General features: G+C 34.3%; 1 protein-coding gene across 1 annotated transcript in view; it reads right to left on the minus strand.

Moving 5' to 3' along the window:
- The window catches only part of PMS1 (PMS1 homolog 1, mismatch repair system component), a 94,555-nt gene that overhangs the window by 6,767 nt on the left and 70,283 nt on the right, over nt 1–17,505 (minus strand). The window contains exons 9-11 of the mRNA XM_077780205.1: nt 17,191–17,334; nt 15,928–16,799; nt 1,967–2,097 (exon numbers count right to left, since the gene is read on the minus strand). Of these exons, the coding sequence (XP_077636331.1) occupies nt 1,967–2,097; nt 15,928–16,799; nt 17,191–17,334 (1,147 nt within the window). The remainder of the gene's footprint in view (nt 1–1,966; nt 2,098–15,927; nt 16,800–17,190; nt 17,335–17,505) is intronic.

The following is a 17,505-nucleotide window of genomic DNA, read 5'->3' on the forward strand; positions in this document are numbered from 1 at the left end:
CCTGGAGCCTGTTTCAGTCTGTGACTCCCTCTCTCTCTGACCCTCCCCTGCTCACGCTGGCTCTCCCTCTCTCTCTACTAGAAATAAATAAAACATTTAAAAAAATTAAAAAAATAAAAAAAAATTGCTATGAACCTGTGTAGTTCTGTGGTTCAAGTTGTGCAGACTGCTATGTTAATCCTCAAATCAGTTTTCTAGGTGTGCAAGATGGCTTGGTGTTTGGTATTAATTTGGCTGCATTTCAGGGAGAAGAGACATATAAATAAATAAATAAATTTAAAAAATTGCTGTGATAACATCTTTCATGGAAAAAAAAAAGGCACCTGCTAAAAATATCACATAGTTAATCAGAAAAATAGATTAAGAAAACAGTATGTAACTACATATATACATACACACACACCCCAAGCTCCACATTCAAATAAATTAAAAAGGTGTTAGAGGTAACAAGAAAAAAAGATTTCTAGGAGTACTAAAAGAAATGAGGACAAGTCCTTTCAGAGAAGGGTACTGGAAGATGGGAAGAAAAGAGAATACTCAAAACACCTACCACTAAATGCTATGCTAATTGATTTCTGTAAGTACCAAGTTAAGTGCTCACAACTACTTTATGAAGTATCTCAACTTTAATAAGAAGCAATAACATAAATAAGTTAAAACCTAGCTTGTAAAGGCACAGGGGNACCAGTTTACATTCCCACCAACAGTGTAGAAGGGAAGGCACTTGGGGTTAAATCCTGGTTCTACCACTAACTGTGTATCCTTAAGCAAACTTCACTGTGCCTTGATTTTTCCATCTATAAAATGGAGACAGTAATAGAACATACTTCATAGAGTTATTAGGAAGATTAAATAAGTTAATACATTTAATATTTAGAATATGCCCTGTACCTTAATTATTCAATAATTATTAGTTGTTACAATGAGAAAATATTGAGGCCAATGACTTTCCCAAGAACACACATTTTAAATGGCAGAAATGAGACTTGAACTAGCTTTTCACTCCAAATCTAAATATCCCAGATTGAGGTCGAAGATAAGAAGTTTCATGGTAGGTGTTCGTAAAACTACAAAAGTCAGTAAAATTAAAGTTTGCTGCATCAAAATAATTTCTGTATGTATCTAATTTCATAGTTTTGTACGTTATTTTTACTTATTTTCTTTTTATGTCTCAGTAAAATATTCCTGTACAAAGTTTCAACACTGTTTTCATTGAACTTAAGTTTTCTACACCTTGTTCATAACAACTCTAGGGGCAGACAGGAGAGGGGACAGTGGAATGACTCTGTGCAGCACCCTTGACACCAGATGAAGGGAAAGTAATAGGACACTACCAGCATAGGAAGTTAGGGCAGAAAAGTTAAGTAAGGAAGCTATTAAAGAAGAGAGAAGGGGTCAACCAGGAAAACTGAAGTCTCCTAGCCAGGATTTACTTTTCTCTCCACTCAGTGAATTACGCCATACAAACAAAGTAAAGAGTTTTATTACAGTCTTTTTAGCAAAGCAATGGAATCAAATCACTCACTCGCCAAACAGTAAGATTGCTGATGTTCTAAACCCAACTGGCAAAACAAGTAAACCCTTTTAAAAAAGGAAGAGATGTCCATTTTTATTAGACCTTTCCAATATACTAGACATTTATTTCTTTCATTATCTAAAGGTGTATTACATAATTTGAACAAAGTAGGCAGTTTGCATTTTGTGACAAAAGAGGTAAAAAATTACAATGAAATTAACTCAATTAGTTATGAAAACACAAATGCAAGGTAATATACTGAAAGAGATGCCAAAGTTGCTTGTTTCCAAGAGAGGTGACCTTTTTGAAATATAACTGTTTTTACATAGCTGACACTGTACTTTTCATGAAATAAAAATATACCATGATACACACATTATGAAATTCAAATATAACTTCTGGAACAAGACTTATTTCCAAGTCAGGAAATATTAAACCACATTATCATACCTGGTATTAATTTTATCTTGAAACCATTTGCTGTAAGACGAGGATCAGACAGGTAAGTTGATCCACTGTATCTCTGATCATCTGTGGTCATTTTACATAAAATCTCTAAATAATGAGATCCATTAAAAAGACTGAAAAAGAAATTATGGTCTTTTAACTTATTAAATATGTAATTAGAGGATTTATGGAAAAAATTTAATCCAATGGTCCTTTAAAAATGATCAATAACTAAAATACAAAGGTATAACTAACCCTGTAAGAAACTTGACTCTTCTACATTTCTTTTAAAATCTTTTAGAAGACCTACTGCATACAGTGAACAGAAAGGAGGAAGAATAGTCATAAAAGACAGTTTCTATCTTTCTTTTTTTAATTTTTTTTTTTTTGTAGTTTATTTATTTTTGAGACAGAGTATGAGCAGGGGAGGGGCAGAGAGAGACACACACAGAATCCGAAACAGGCTGCAGGCTCTGGGCTGCCAGCACAGAACCTGATGTGGGGCTCGAACCCACGAACCTCGAGATCATGGCCTGAGCTGAAGTTGGACGCTTAACCGACTAAGCCACCCAGGCACCCCTACAGAAGCTTTCAGAACATGACAAACTAAATGTGAAATCAAAAACTACCCTCTCTCAAATCATACAACTGAAAACTTTATTTATAAATAATGCCATAGTTATATTATTATATAAGGTTGTTGTGAAGATCAAAGGATTTACTTAGGCTCCTGTAATTCCTCAACAAACATTAGCCACTGCTGTTTCGATTTTTGAGCTCTTTTTATTTTATAAATACCTAATTACTCCATTCAGAGATAAACTACACAATCTGCATTAGAACCAGTGAGAGGGGTACCTGGGTGGCTCAGTCGCCTGAGCAGCCTACTCAGCTCAGGTCATGATCTCACATGGTTTGTGGGTTTGACCCCTGTCTGGCTCTGTGTTGATAGCTCAGAGCCTGGAGCCTGCTTCAGATTCTGTGTCTCCCTCTCTCTATCTGCCCCTACCCTGCTCGAGCTCTGTCTCTCTCTAAAAAATAAACATTAAAAAAAAAAAAAAAAAAAAAGAACCACAGTGAGAAAACTAAGCCCAGCCCATAATTATGCAGTCTTTGACACATTCAATGTGGTGAGGATGTCACATTTCATAAGAAGGGTGAAAACAATTTTGAATTCAGCTTTGTCGCAGTTCATGTTCAAATAAGAAAACTTTATTTTTCAGGCTAGTATAGGCCTCAAATAATAATTTTTAATGTGTCAGGTTTTTGAAAAACAGAATGTTAACAAAGGAAAATATTTTTTAAAACATGTAATTTGTACAAGCACACAAAATGATTTTTGAGCTCTAAATGAAAGTTCAGAAATACGATTTAGAAAAGCAATCAAGTTTAAAATTTCAGATATACCCTACCACCCTACCTCTTTTTAATGGAAGAAAAGAGAAAGTACGATCAGATTTCTGAACTGTTTAAAATAGCCCAAATTTGTATTAATTGTTTTTCTAATTCTTCAACAGTTTTCTAAGCCAATCTTAAAAGACTACTATGAAAGATGGTAGATTTTAGTGAATGTGATTACTATTGCCTTAATTAAAAAGGTAGCCTTGACAAAGGTTTTCCTGTGTCCTGGCCCTATTTTTCCTTCTTGCGGTAGGGTTTTTAACACAAGCGTTTGAATATATTGTATAAAAAACTTTTTTTTTAAAAAATTCTTGGGAGTTCTGAAACAGTTATCTAGTAATGTCTTCTAGAGAACAAACCCTTAATATCTTTCCAATTTCAGGTTTTTATTCCTGTATCATACATAGGATTCTCTCCTGTGTCAGACTAAAAAAGAAGTATTAAATATATAAAAAGGCAAAAGTTAATAGTTATTATTCACTTTTACAGAAAACAGTTTGCTCATGTAGTATATAAAAGGGGAATACCCCATTTTGCAAACTATAATAAAATCAGTTCGAGAAACAATTATCAATGGATAAAACCATTAAATGGAAAGGTTGATAGGGAATTTTAAGGCTTAAGAGTAGGCTGTCAATGGCTGAATCCAGTGATAAGTGCCTTTTGATGTGATGAAATATGAAGCATGTAGCACAACCTATTAAACTGTGATACTAAAAAGCATAATTTAAATCTATTCAATCCTCTTCAGCTGTCTTCTGTTTAATAATGGGAGAGGAAAAAACATGTTAAACACCACCATCAGGAAGCAAAGGGTAAAACTTGAGATAATTGGATAATTCTAATGAACAAATGACTGTTATCAACAGGTTAATGGTGTGATATTTAGAAGAGATTTAAGAGACATAACCAAATATAATGGCTGGACCTTGTTTAGATAAAAATTAAAGTTAATAAAGTAAAGACTATAAAATAGAGGGGTGCCTGGATGGCTTATTAGGTTGGGTATCTGACTTTGGCTCAGGTCATGATCTCACAGTTAGTGAGTTCGAGCACTGCGCTTGGAGCCTGGAGTCTGCTTCAGATTCTGTGTCTCCTTCTCTCTCTGCTCCTCCCCACCCCCTCTCTCTCACACACACACACTCTCTCTCTCTCAAAAATAAACATTAATTAAAAAAAAAAAACACCCAAACTATAAAAAAGACATTTTGCGACAGTTAAGAACACTTTCAAGGAACTAATATTGTGAAAGATAGAAATGGTAGTTAGGTGACTCATTTTTAAGAGACAGATACTGAAAGATGTTTGGGTGAGAACTGTCTAAAAATAACTCCAGGAAAGAAAGTATGTATGTACACACACATCTAATACACATAGCATACACATATACTTGAAAGGATAAGTAGACAAATGTGGAAAAATCTTGATAATTGTTGATAAAGGCATTCACTGTATAACTCAATTTTGGTATATGTTTGAAATGTTAAGAGTGTACAATGAAAGAGAGTCATGACAAATTAACTTCAAAATTACCCTAGGAAAGTCACTATGTACAGGAGAATTGAGGTTATTACTTGTAGAACTATCTAGAATACTCTTAAATCAGTAATTTGAAAACAATTGCATTAAAGATTAGAAAATCAAATTTTAAAAAGATTTCTTTAAATAAATCTTTTCCCTACTAGGAAACTTTTCCCTACTAGAAAACACTTCCAACTTTTTGCTTTCAATTTCTAATCTAGTATGGATTGATAAATGTTTGGAGAGTTAAAAAAAAAAAAAANACATAATTGGCTTTTCCAGTGGCTCTGAAGGAAGCTTATGATTCTCAATAAGTCTTTTAAATAGCAGGGCTTCTTCTACTCTGTAAGGATTTAATAACATTACCTCTGTTTTGGATGTAATTAGCCACGCATCAGGAAATTTGAGATTGTGGATCAAGCAGAATTCATCCTTCTGTTGTTCTATGTCAAATTTATGTTTCTCAAAATTTTTTTTTAAGTTTTCCATAGAAAAGGGGATCTGAACTATTTTAACGTTTTGGTTCTTTTTTTTTTCAATTTGGCACTGAAAGAGCTCATCAAGTTTTGGCTGATTCGATAATGAGGTTTTCAATTTGTGCTTCTGTGCCAAATGCCATGCACTGCTGGGCTTTATCTTTTTTCTGCCATCTTTTAACGGTACTTGTGACTCCTGTTCAATGGCTCTCTTGATTTGCTTATTGTATCGTTCCAAATCTTTAGTAGCCTTCTCTTCATATCTGTGAATAAAGATAACATAGAACTAATGAGGCCATAATCAGAAATATATTAACCATCTTAAGTAAATTTTATAAAAAATAAAGAGCTGGTATTCTAAATCTGATAATGATGAAAGAGCTTCTATTGGACTAATTCTCCCCTACATAACTATGACAAACTATGCACAAAATACAGAAATCAACCAGTTAAAATAGGCATGAAGAGCAACCAAAGACAGGCAGATACTGGGATGAATTCAAAATTTGAAAAAAGAGATCCAGGGGTGCCTGGATGGCTCAGTTACTTAGGCGTCAAATTTTGGGTCAGGTCATGATCTCATGATTCAAGGTTTGAGTCTCACATTGAGCTTTGCAAGTGGGGAGCCTGCTTGGGATTTGCTCTTTCTCTCTCTGTCCCTCCCCAACTCACACTTTCTCTCTCAAAATAAATAAACTTAAAAAAAAAAATCCCTATTTATACAGATGTTACCCAGAGGGCAGTCCCCAGCATTAAGGGGGAGTGGCAAAAACTCAAGAAATAAGCTGTACTTTAAAAAAAAATTATGATTTTTATTATTTATGTTTATATCACATAATATTATAAGTTGCACTCTTATTAGCTTGAATCACAAGAATAGAGTTCCCTGCTTCCAAAACAAATGGAAATTGAAAGAGAAAATCCCATTTGTGGCAGCCCAGAGAAAAGCAACTGCCAGAACATTAAATGAGCTAAAAAGAGATTTTAGAGACTACCCACTCCAGGGTAAATGGAGTTTGGAGTTTGAATTCCACATAATTAGATAGCTTAGTAAACATTTTGGGCTTTAAATTAAAACTGGAGTAGGGCCAGGGTAAGGAAAAAACTGTCTTAGAACTAAGGAAGCTACCTTAGGATTAGGGGCAAAGTTTAAACAGTCTCTCTCTAAGGAAATATAAAACAGCCTCCACAAGCTCAACATGGTCTGTCAGTAGTTTAAATGCTTGGTAGGAAAAAAATTTTTTTCAGAAGAAGATAACAGAATCCAGAGTTTTTTCAACAGATCAGCCACAATGTTCATTATATAATCAAAAGTTATCATTCAAGAAAACAGGAAAATGTGAATTATAGTCGAGAAAAAGTGGTTAGTAAACCAACCTCAAGATCACTCATTCAGATGTTGGAATGTGCAAAAAAAAAATTGTTTTTAAATAGGTTTGAATAAATATTTAAAGACTTAAAGAGAGGACAGAAGAGGAACTGAGACAGAGAAGGGAAATTATAAAAAAAAAAAACAAATGGAAATGTGAATTCTAGAACTAAAAAATACAGTCCTTGAAATGAAAAATTCCCTGGGTAGGCTTAGCAGATCAGCGATGGCGAAGAAGGGTCAGCAAACTTGAAGACAGATCAGTAGAAATTATCCAAACTGAACGATGGAAAGAAATATGAAGATTAAAAAAAAAATCTCAGTGGCCTATGGCACAACAAAGAACCACACATATATGTAATTGGGAGTCCCAGATAAAAAATATAATAGTGAGGAGGAAAAAAATGAAGAAATTATGGCATGGATGTTGTAATTTGGATAAATTAAACATTTTACAGATCTAAGAAGGTCAATGAACCCCAAGCAAGATAAATACAAAGAAATCCACAGCTAGGTATATTAGAATGAAACTGCTCAGGACCAAAGATAAACCCAAAATTCTGAAAGCAGTGAGGGGAAAAAAAGACAATACAAAAAAGAATACCCCAAAAGATGGATATAAATTCTCATCAGAAGCAATGTAGAGCCAAATGACAGTGAATAACATCTTTTAAGTGCCAACAGAATACAGAATTCAATGCTACAAAGCAAAAATGTCTTTTGAAAACAAAGATGATATAAACATTTTCAGATAAAAGCTTAGAATCTTTAGCCAATAATAACTGCAGTTAAGGGATGATACCAGATAGAAACTCTGATCTATAGGAAAAAGTGATGAGCCCCCAAAATGGTAACGATGTAGGTAAAAGAGAAAAAGGATCTTTTAAAATAATTCTCAGCATTTCTGGGTGGCTCAGTCAATTGAGTGTCCCACTCTTGATCTTGGCTCAGGTCATGATCCCAGGATTGCCAGTACAAGTCCTGCACCAGGCTCTGTGCTGATCATGGAGCCTACTTAAGATTCTGTCTGTCTGTCTGTCTCTTCCTCTACCCCTCTCCAAGTCATTCTCCCTCTCCCTCTCTCCAAAAATAATTTTGGGGGGGGGGTCTCTGGGTGGTTCAGTTGGCTAAGTATCCCAACTTCAGCTGAGGTCATGATTTCACAGTTTGTGGGTTCAAGCCCTGTGTCACCTCTGTGCGGACAGCACAGAGCCTGGAACCAACTCTGAGTTCTGTTTCTCTCGGTCTCTCTGCACTTTTCCCGCTCATGCTGTCTCTCGCTCTCAAAAATAAACATTAAAAAAAATTTTTTTTTAATTCTCATTTCCTTGAAAGGTAACTTTAAAAAAATAGCATTTTTAACCATATAATTTTACTCATATGTGGAAATTAAGAAACAAAACCGATGAATATGGGGGGAAAAAGAGAGTAAACCATAAGAAAGACTCTTCACTATAGAGAACTGAGCATTGCTAGAGGGGAAGTGGGAGGGGGGATGGGTTAAATGAGTGACTGATTAAGGAGGAGGGCATTTGTGAAGAGCACTGGGTGCTGTTGTATCTAAGTGATGAATCACTAAATTCTACTCCTGAAACTAATATTATACTATATGTTAACTAGAATTTAAATAAAAACTTGAAATATAAACAAAGAATAAAGCATTTTAAAATGAGTTTTAGGAGTTTGAGCTCCGCACTGAGCCTGCCTGGATTCTGTCTCTCCTGCTCTTTGCCCCTACCCTGCTTGTGCTCACTCCCTCCCTCTCTCAAAGTAAACAAACTTAAAAACTTAAAAAATAAAATGTTATTTTGTATATAGATATAAAATATATAACATCAACTGCACAAAGGACAGAGGTAGTAAGCAGAATTACATTTGCAATGTCCTTATATCTGTGTGCCTGGAACCCTATTAACTCTAAGTAGATTATGATAAATTAAGTATATTATATTCCCCAAAGCAAAAACTAATATAAAGCCAATAGAAGAATTAAAATTAAATATTAAATTATATCCTTTTAACCCTAAAGAAGGCTGTCTCTACACCCCCCCAAAAGGAAAACAAAGGAACAAAACAAAGGTAAAACAAACAGGAAAATGGTAGACCTAAACTCAACCTTATCAGCGATTACATTATATGGACTAAATATTCCAATTAAAAGGCAGAGATTTTCACACTGAATTTAAAAAGCAAAATCTAGTTATATATGTCTATAAGACTTACACTTTAAACACATACTAGTTTGAAAGTAAAAGAAGGTAAAAGATATACCATACAAATGGTAAGCATAAAAAAGAAAAGCTAAAGTAAAATAAGATGAAATCAACCATCAATTTTAAAACAAGAAATTATACCACAGATGAAGAAGGAAATTCACAATGGCAAAGGGTCTAACATTAGAAATGTATACCAATCACAAATGTGTATGCATTTAATAACAAATCTACAAATTACATGAATCAAAACTTACAGATACGAAGTAGAAATAAAACCAGAATCATGTAGACTTTGAAAGCCCTCTCTCAGTAATGGACAGATCGACGAAAAAATAAAGATTAGTGTGGAACTATAGAAAATTTTAGAAATACCATCAACTATCTTGACTTAATTCAGAGTTCAGAACAATACAGTTAACAGCTGTAGAATTCAGATTCCTTTTAGGTGTTATGTACTTAGAACATTCATGAAGATAGATCGTATGATGGGCTTAATTCTCAGTAATTTCAAAAGACTGAAATCTGACACAGTATTTTCCCTGTCCAAGACAAAATTATTTAGAAATCAGTAAGATATTCAGAAATAGCCCAAATGTTTGGGAACTAAACAACACATCTTTATTCATAATATCCCCACATTGGAAACAACTCAAATGCCCATCAACTGGAGATGGAATAAATAAATTCTGGTATATTTATACAACTGATTATTACTTATCAATTTCAAAGAATGAACTAGACAGATACATTCAACAAACATGGATGGAAATCACAAAATATTTTATTGAGGAGAAGATGTTAGACATAAAAGAGTACATGTTACATGATTTTATATATATGACTTTTAAGCACCAGCAAAACCAAGACAGTATGATGGAAATAAAAACAGTGGCTATATATGGAGACTGGCTGGTGGGTAGCATAAGAAAACTTTCCGGGGTGATGAAAGTTATTCTGTATTTTGTCTGGGGCAATGGTTACATGCATGTACACATATAAAAATGCATTGAACTATATATACAGTTAAGATCTGGGTATTTCACAACAGCTACTTTTTACCCAATTATAAAAGCCATTTATAGAAGCATTGATGGCATATGCAATGGAAAGAAGGAAGGCAGGAAGGAAGGAAGGGAGGGAGGGAAGAAGGAAGGGAGGGAAGAAAAAACTTATCAAGAAATAACTAGCGGTGCCTGGATGGCTCAGTTGGTTAAGGGTCCACCTTTGGCTCAGGTCATGATCTCACAATTTGGGGGTTCGAGCCCTGCACTGGGCTCTTATGCAGACAACTCTGAAGTCTGGAGCCTACTTTGGATTCTGTGTCTCTCCGTCTCTCTCTGCCCCTCCACCTCTCGTGTGTGCTCTCTCTCAAAACATAAAATAAACATTAAAAAATTTTTAAAGAAGTAACTAGTCAATTCTACATGTGAAGAGTACCTTACATATTTACTGTAATATCAACATGGAATAAACAATTCCCTGAGCACTACATAAGAATATGCATACACTTTAATACTGTGTACTACATAGTAGTAAAAAAGTCACTATAATGATAGCATGCAAAATAAAAATTTTATGATTAAATTTATGGTTCATATTTAAAAATTAATTTTTCAGTTGCTATTTGTTTCTCATTTTAGAGTCATCAGTGAAAAAATAAATTCAAAGAAACTCAATACATCCAAACCATTTAATTTAATTTCAAAGGTACAAGATAATGAACATTTTAAAATTATACTAGATAAAATATCTAGAGATCTTTTTTGGGGAGGGGGTAAATGATAACAGGAGTAAAATGAAACTTCTACAGCAAATCAAAGGCAGTCTAACATAGTGATTATATAACACTTTCCTAAAAAAGTGAGATGCTGGAGTCCCACTCTCAGATTTTCTAATTGTCCAGGCTAAGGTTGAGGTTGAAAAGCACTGTTTTTAGAAGGCTCCATGGGTGATTCTAACGCATACCCAGAAATGAACTGAACTTTGATGTTCAGCGAAGTATAATAGACAAGAGCACAGACCCTGGAGACAGACAGACTGGCCTGGTTCTGCCACTTAGTAGCTCTGTAAACCTATACAAATTATTTAATTTTTCTGTGCCTCATGATAATCATCTGTAATATGTAGATAATCTACATCTACTTCACAGTTTTGATGTGAGCAATGAGTTACAATGTGCCAAGTACTTAGAGTAATGCTTGGCACCACAGTAAATGATTATATAGGTTTGCTATCACTTTCTATCAAGAAATACATCTTATAATGAATGAGGGGACATGGTTGACTAAAGGTTGATAAGTATTTAAGCAACTTTACTAAAAAATTTTTAAATGCAGTTTTAAATTTGAAACTGGAGAATTAACATTATTTCTAATCTTCAGTAACTCTTAAGAAATTGGCTAAGTTCTACTGCAGGTAATATACATGAAACATTTTAAAGGAAAGATTTAGATAGATATGTGTTAGGAAATAAAAATGATATTCTTGGGATAACTTTAGTAAATGTTAAAGGTGAGACTAAGAGATAAGAGACCACAGATGTTGTGTAGTTTGTACTCAGTACATATTTGTTAAATGCAGCGATGTCAGCTGGATAGGAAGTTTCACTGTAAAAAAATTATCTCTGGTTACTTACTAGGTTATATTTATAAAATTTTGTACATAATTTTCTCCTACTTCTACATATATATATATTTTTTTTTTCTACTTCTACTTATAATCTGAAGTTCTGGACTGGCTATATAAAACTCATAATTTTCAACAGTTTATTTTCAATAGGTACTACAAAAAAGTATTTTTAGTTCTTGGACATTCTAATTCAAGATTTTCCCTTGGGGTGCCTGGGTGGCTCAGCCGGTCAAACGTCTGACTTCAGCTCAGGTCATGATCTCACAGTTTGTGGGTTCGAGCCCTGCATCGGGCTCTGTGCTGAAAGCTCAGAGCCTGGAGCCTGCTTCAGATTCTGTGTCTCCCTCTCTCTCTGCCCCTCCCCCGCTCGCTCTCTGTCTCTCAAACTAAAATAAAGACATAAAAAAAAAAAAAGTTTTTTCCCTTATGGTGAAAAGTAAGTTCAAGATGAAGGTCACCATTTGTAATTAATTAAAATGTGCAAATTTTCACATGTGGTACTAATCTTGTGATTTACTCAAGAAGCCAATTTAATTAGTTCCTTGGGAAATATAAAAAGCTATGTCTAAAGGAATATTAAGTAAATGTTAAGTAAAAACAGCTGCTACCTTTGACTTAATGTCATTAAGGGATTCAGTAACATGAATGGAAAATATTAATTCTGATTTGACCAGTAATCAATTCAAATGTTTTTATAAGAACAGAGTATGTATAATTATGATTATTTACCATTTTCAATACTCTGATTACAATATTCTTTTTAAGTAAAAATATGTTCATAGCTACTACAAATGAAAAGTTCAAGTTAACATCAATTGACTGAAACCCCAGTGGCAGGGCACATGGCCTAAATATGATTTCTAATCTACTAGAGGAAAGGAGAAGAAAGCAAAGGAAAAAATATCCAGAAAGGAAGAACTAAAAAATGAAGTACCCCTACTCCAAAATCTGTCTTACGCTCTCAGTAGAAAAACGCTGATCCTAGGCCTTATTCAAACTCTTTATGGCTTACAGAACTTTCCATAATCTGGCCTGCCCTCCCTCCACTTACTTTACCATACTCTCTCCTATTCTGTTCCTGTTAAAGTGGGCATCTTTTATTTCCTCAGTAACACTATGTTCCTTCTAGCTTCTGAGCCTTCTTATGTGCCATTTTATCTAGAAAATTCCGTACACCTTTCTGATTAATTTCTATTCAAGGAATCATTTCCTGTCTCATAGATGAGATTAAGCCCAACTGCTAAGTATTTTCATAACTCCTTGTATTTATTTTAAAACTCATTATATTCTATGATTACTATTAGTTTATGTCTTCCTCACTACACTGTATCATTTATGAGTAGAGAAAGTATATTTTATTTATCACTGTATCTGAAATGATTAGTTAGAGTACATAGGGCCTTGTATACAGAATGCCTTTAATAAATACTTCCAAGAGGCACCTGGGTGGCTCAGTCGTTTAAGCATCTGACTTCAGCTCAGGTCATGATCTCGCTGTCCGTGAGTTTGAGCCCCGTGTTGGGCTGTGTGCTGACAGCTCAGAGCCCAGAGCCTGCTTCAGTTTCTGTGTCTCTCTCTCTGCCCCTTCCCCGCTCACACTCTGTCTCTATCTCTCTCTCTCTCTCAAAAATAAACATACATTAAAAAAATTTAAAAAAAGTACTTCCTAGCTGAAGACAGGGAGGGAGGGAAGAAGAAAAAGAGAAGGGAAAGAGAAGGGAAAGGAGGAAGAGAAGAAAGAAGGGAAAGAAACAGAAGAAATAAGGGGAAAAAATGAAGGAAGGATACATGGAAAAAACAATTATCCATAGAAGAGGAGTCTACTCTGATATCCCTTGGCGCTTATAGAATTTAGGATCACGAAAAGAATTCCAAGGTAAATACTACAAAAAAGTGGGGGCGCCTGGGTGGCTCAGTCAGTTGGGTGGCCGACTTCGGCTAAGGTTATGATCTCACGGTTCGTGGGTTTGAGTCCTACATCGGGCTCTGTGCTGACAGCTAGCTCAAACCCTGATGCCTGTTTCAGATTCTGTGTCTCCCTCTTTCTCTGACCCTTCCCTTTTCATGCTGTCTCTCTCTCAGAAATAAATAAAACGTTAAAAATTTTTAAATACAAAAGTGGTAGTGTGATTGTTGAGTGTGATCTCATTTTCGCTCTACTTTTTCACTTCTAATTTTGGACACAGCCATCATGGTCCCAAAACCCCTGGCCCTGGAAGATTCTAACACATTCTGTGATATACTGTAGCTCTTTGATTCCAAAGTACCTATATTTGCTTCTACTTCTGGCCTCTAAATTAAATTTAATCTTGACTAAGCAAGTGAAAAATAATGTCAGGAATAGAGAAATTTTCTTTTCAAGGTTAAAAACTTTGAGGAAGACCATGAACAATTATTTACTACGTGCCATTTTTCTTATATAACACACAATATGTTATTTAATCCTCCCAACAACTCAAGAGATACTGTCCACATATTTTTAGAAAAAGCTAGCAGAGAAAGAAACAGGAATTAAAACCTGGTGTAGTTTCAGAAGTCTGCTCTTGACCAACACTTCCTCTTTTGTCTACCTGATGGTAGTAAGATAAAAAAATTTTGGATTCCAGATTACTGTCTGATGATAAACACAGTTTTAATGAGGTCTATTAACCATAATCTTCTACCTTGATACCTCAAAGCCTACAAAAAGAAAGAATGCTGACACTCCCCAAAAGTCAACAGGAACAATACCTGCCATTGTGAGGCTATAAGGAAATAGCTATCCTAAGCTGTTATACTGTCTCCACCTTCCAAGGAAGGGAAGCATCTATGCCTTTTTTCCCTATACTCAGGTAATACTAAATTCATCATCTCTCTGCTGATCAATGCAATTCAATTTCTGTGGGCCTGCTGTACTAAAAGTTAAATTCACTGATCTTTAAAATGACTGTATCACTTAGGTAAAACTAAAAACAATCACAACGTGTGAACCTTACTTGCACCCTCATTCAAATAAACAAACTTTTAAAAATTTGATATTTATGAAGTAATCAGAAATCCAAACACTGAATATTTGAGGATATTAAGGAATTCTTGTTTTAAAAATTATGATGACTGTATTATGGCTATATTTAAAATAAGAGTATCATATTTTACATGGTAAAATGTTTATGAAATAAATGACATTATCCCAGGATGTGCTTCGAATAATAATGGTAAAAAGGAAAAGTAAAATGTATGGTGGTATGGATGAAACAAGACTGACCAGGAGATGATGGTTCATAACACAAGGTGGTAGGTTCATTGTACTGCTTAGTCTACTTTTATGTATGTCTGAAAAAAGAAAAAAAATATAACTATCTCCACCAAAGAAAAAAAAAAAAGAAAAAAAGGAAAAAAAGTAAAGACAGGCTCTATTTTGTGGAGGTTTTGCCTACTGGTGTTAATATTGATCATTATTCTTTTAAATTGAGGGTGTGTTTATAAGATTGAATAAGCTAATGAAAAAGTAAAAAAAAAAAACAAACCAAAAAACTGGTCTAGTATCTATGTAGTTTGTCAGTCTAAATGATTACATTTATTTTTCCAGATGTTTCATACAATATTGATATGCTCTAGATAAGAAACATGATAGGAAGTATAATTCCACTCTTTCATTTTCTGGTGGGCTAGATCACTTAAGACATAGTACTTTGTATTGACAGTAAGTGCCCTATAGACACTGATATTATTGTATGATATTTATTTAGATGGTAAGTAGTATATAGTTACTTTAATCAAAGACAGACCAAACCACCCACCTATTTACCTACCAAAAAAACCCACCATAGTTTATTAGTTACCAACAAATAAATAAAAGATTTTAGAAGGAAGCCTTGAGTTATACTGAATAGGGATAGCATTAACTCCACTAAACCAAATTTGCAAAAATACTGCAACTTTTATAATGTGTTACATATTTTGAAGACCAATTTAAAAAGGGGAATGGTCAAGACTGTTCTTAAAACTACCACTGCTATAGCTGTTCTAATGTATAAGCTTTAAAAAGAGAAAGTCCTGTCATAGAGAGATTATTTAAGATAAAATAAGAAAGACACTGGAAGAAAACAGTTTTAAATTAAGAATGGAAAACCTTGAACTTTAAATTTCAATAAGACAGTAGTTAAGGCTTGTACCAAAAACAAAAAACAAAACACTAAAAACCTCTGAATTTAAAAAAGTGATGCCAAAATAGGTACTGTAGCCAAACCAAAAGGTATTTTCCATTCTGCTTTTCCATAAATAAGAAGTTTAAATTTTTTTTTTTTAACCCAGTGAGTCATATAGAATGGAAATATCTCAGCATCAGGTCACATGGAAACTCTGGAAACTTACTTCAGTTTTTCCTCTTCACTCAATGTCTTCCACAGTTCTTCAATTTGTGTTGTTGCATCCTCCAACTTTTCTGTGAGAAACTGAGCACGATGATCTTGAACAAAAAGGGCACTTGCTGACAGGGGTTTCTTGATTACACAATTGCTAATTAAATCATAAGCTGTAAGCTGTCCAGATTTGTTGTCTACCACATTTGATTTTTTGTTACAGGAACCTTCACTGAGATTCTTTTGTTCAGGGCTTGGAGAAGTACTATTACTTAGTTTACATGCTGAACTTTCTTGAGGCACTAAAATTTTCACGGGTTCAATGCTTTCTCCCATTGAAGTTTTAAGTGTATTTCCCTTGCTCCAGTCATCTGCACAGATTTCCAAAGACTTCTTAGGACCTGCTGCTTCCTCATTTTTTCCACTCTCATCTCTATCGCTTTTATTGCCATTTTCTGATTGGGTGTGCTTAACAGAACCTACAAAACAAGCTTCACTACATTCCTTCTGGGCATCCTCACATGATAAATTATTCATTGAGATCTCCTGAAATGTATTTCTAGTGTTCTTGTCAATGTTAGAATTTTCATTATTAAAATGATCATCATAATGGTCATCAACATGTAGCTGACGACTTAAACAATAATTAGTGTTTTTCCCAGATTTATCATTATGCACATCATTTTGGAAAGGAATGGCTGAAGTATCAACATTTGGATAATTATTTCCAGATGATTCCATTTTATTAAAAAGCACATCTGTTTCTGTTGTATTACTAACAACCATGTCAGCTGAGGAAACATCTGTTTTATTATTTTCATTTGTACCAGGTAGTGATCCATAACAGGTCGTCATCAGATTTTCAAGAGCAATTAAAACAGATTCCTAAAATATAAATTAACAAATGTTATGGAAAATTATAAAAATAATAAGCTAGATTTAAAATAATATTTAGAAATACATCTAAGGGGCGCCTGGGTAGCTCAGTTGGTTGGGCAGCCGACTTCGGTTCAGGTCATGATCTTGCAGTTTGTGGGTTCAAGCCCCGCATCGGGCTCTATGCTGACAGCCAGCTCAGAGCCTGGAACCTGTTTCGGATTCTGTGTCTCCCTCTCTCTCTGGCCCTCCCCTGCTCACGCTCTCTCTCTGTCTCTCTCTCTCAGAAATGAATAAAATATTAAAATTTTTTTTAAATACATATAAACTCTCCCATATGAAAATGGTTAGAGCTGCACAAGATTGTAAATAACATCAAAAACAATTATCCCCAAATTACCTTATTCTGTAATAATACTTGACTTTTATCTGGTGTTAAATTTACATCCACATCAGCTGCAGGAACATCAATTTTCAGAAAGAAAATGGGATACAAACGACTGGATTCCTTTAGGCACTTCAGATTGTAATAATGTCGTATTAGCTAGAAATAAAAATATCATGTATATAAGGATAGTATTGCCATCCTTAAATAGAACCAAAAGAAGTATAGTCAGCTGAGAAACTGAACGGATGTAACTGCTTATTAGGAAAAGCAGTATCTAAACGGTAATACTCATTTAGAGCCCTTGAAGTTACATTAAGCACAAGTATA

The sequence above is a fragment of the Crocuta crocuta genome, unplaced genomic scaffold (genome assembly GCF_008692635.1).
Source record: "Crocuta crocuta isolate KB4526 unplaced genomic scaffold, BGI_CrCroc_1.0 scaffold38, whole genome shotgun sequence".
NCBI lineage: Eukaryota > Metazoa > Chordata > Mammalia > Carnivora > Hyaenidae > Crocuta > Crocuta crocuta.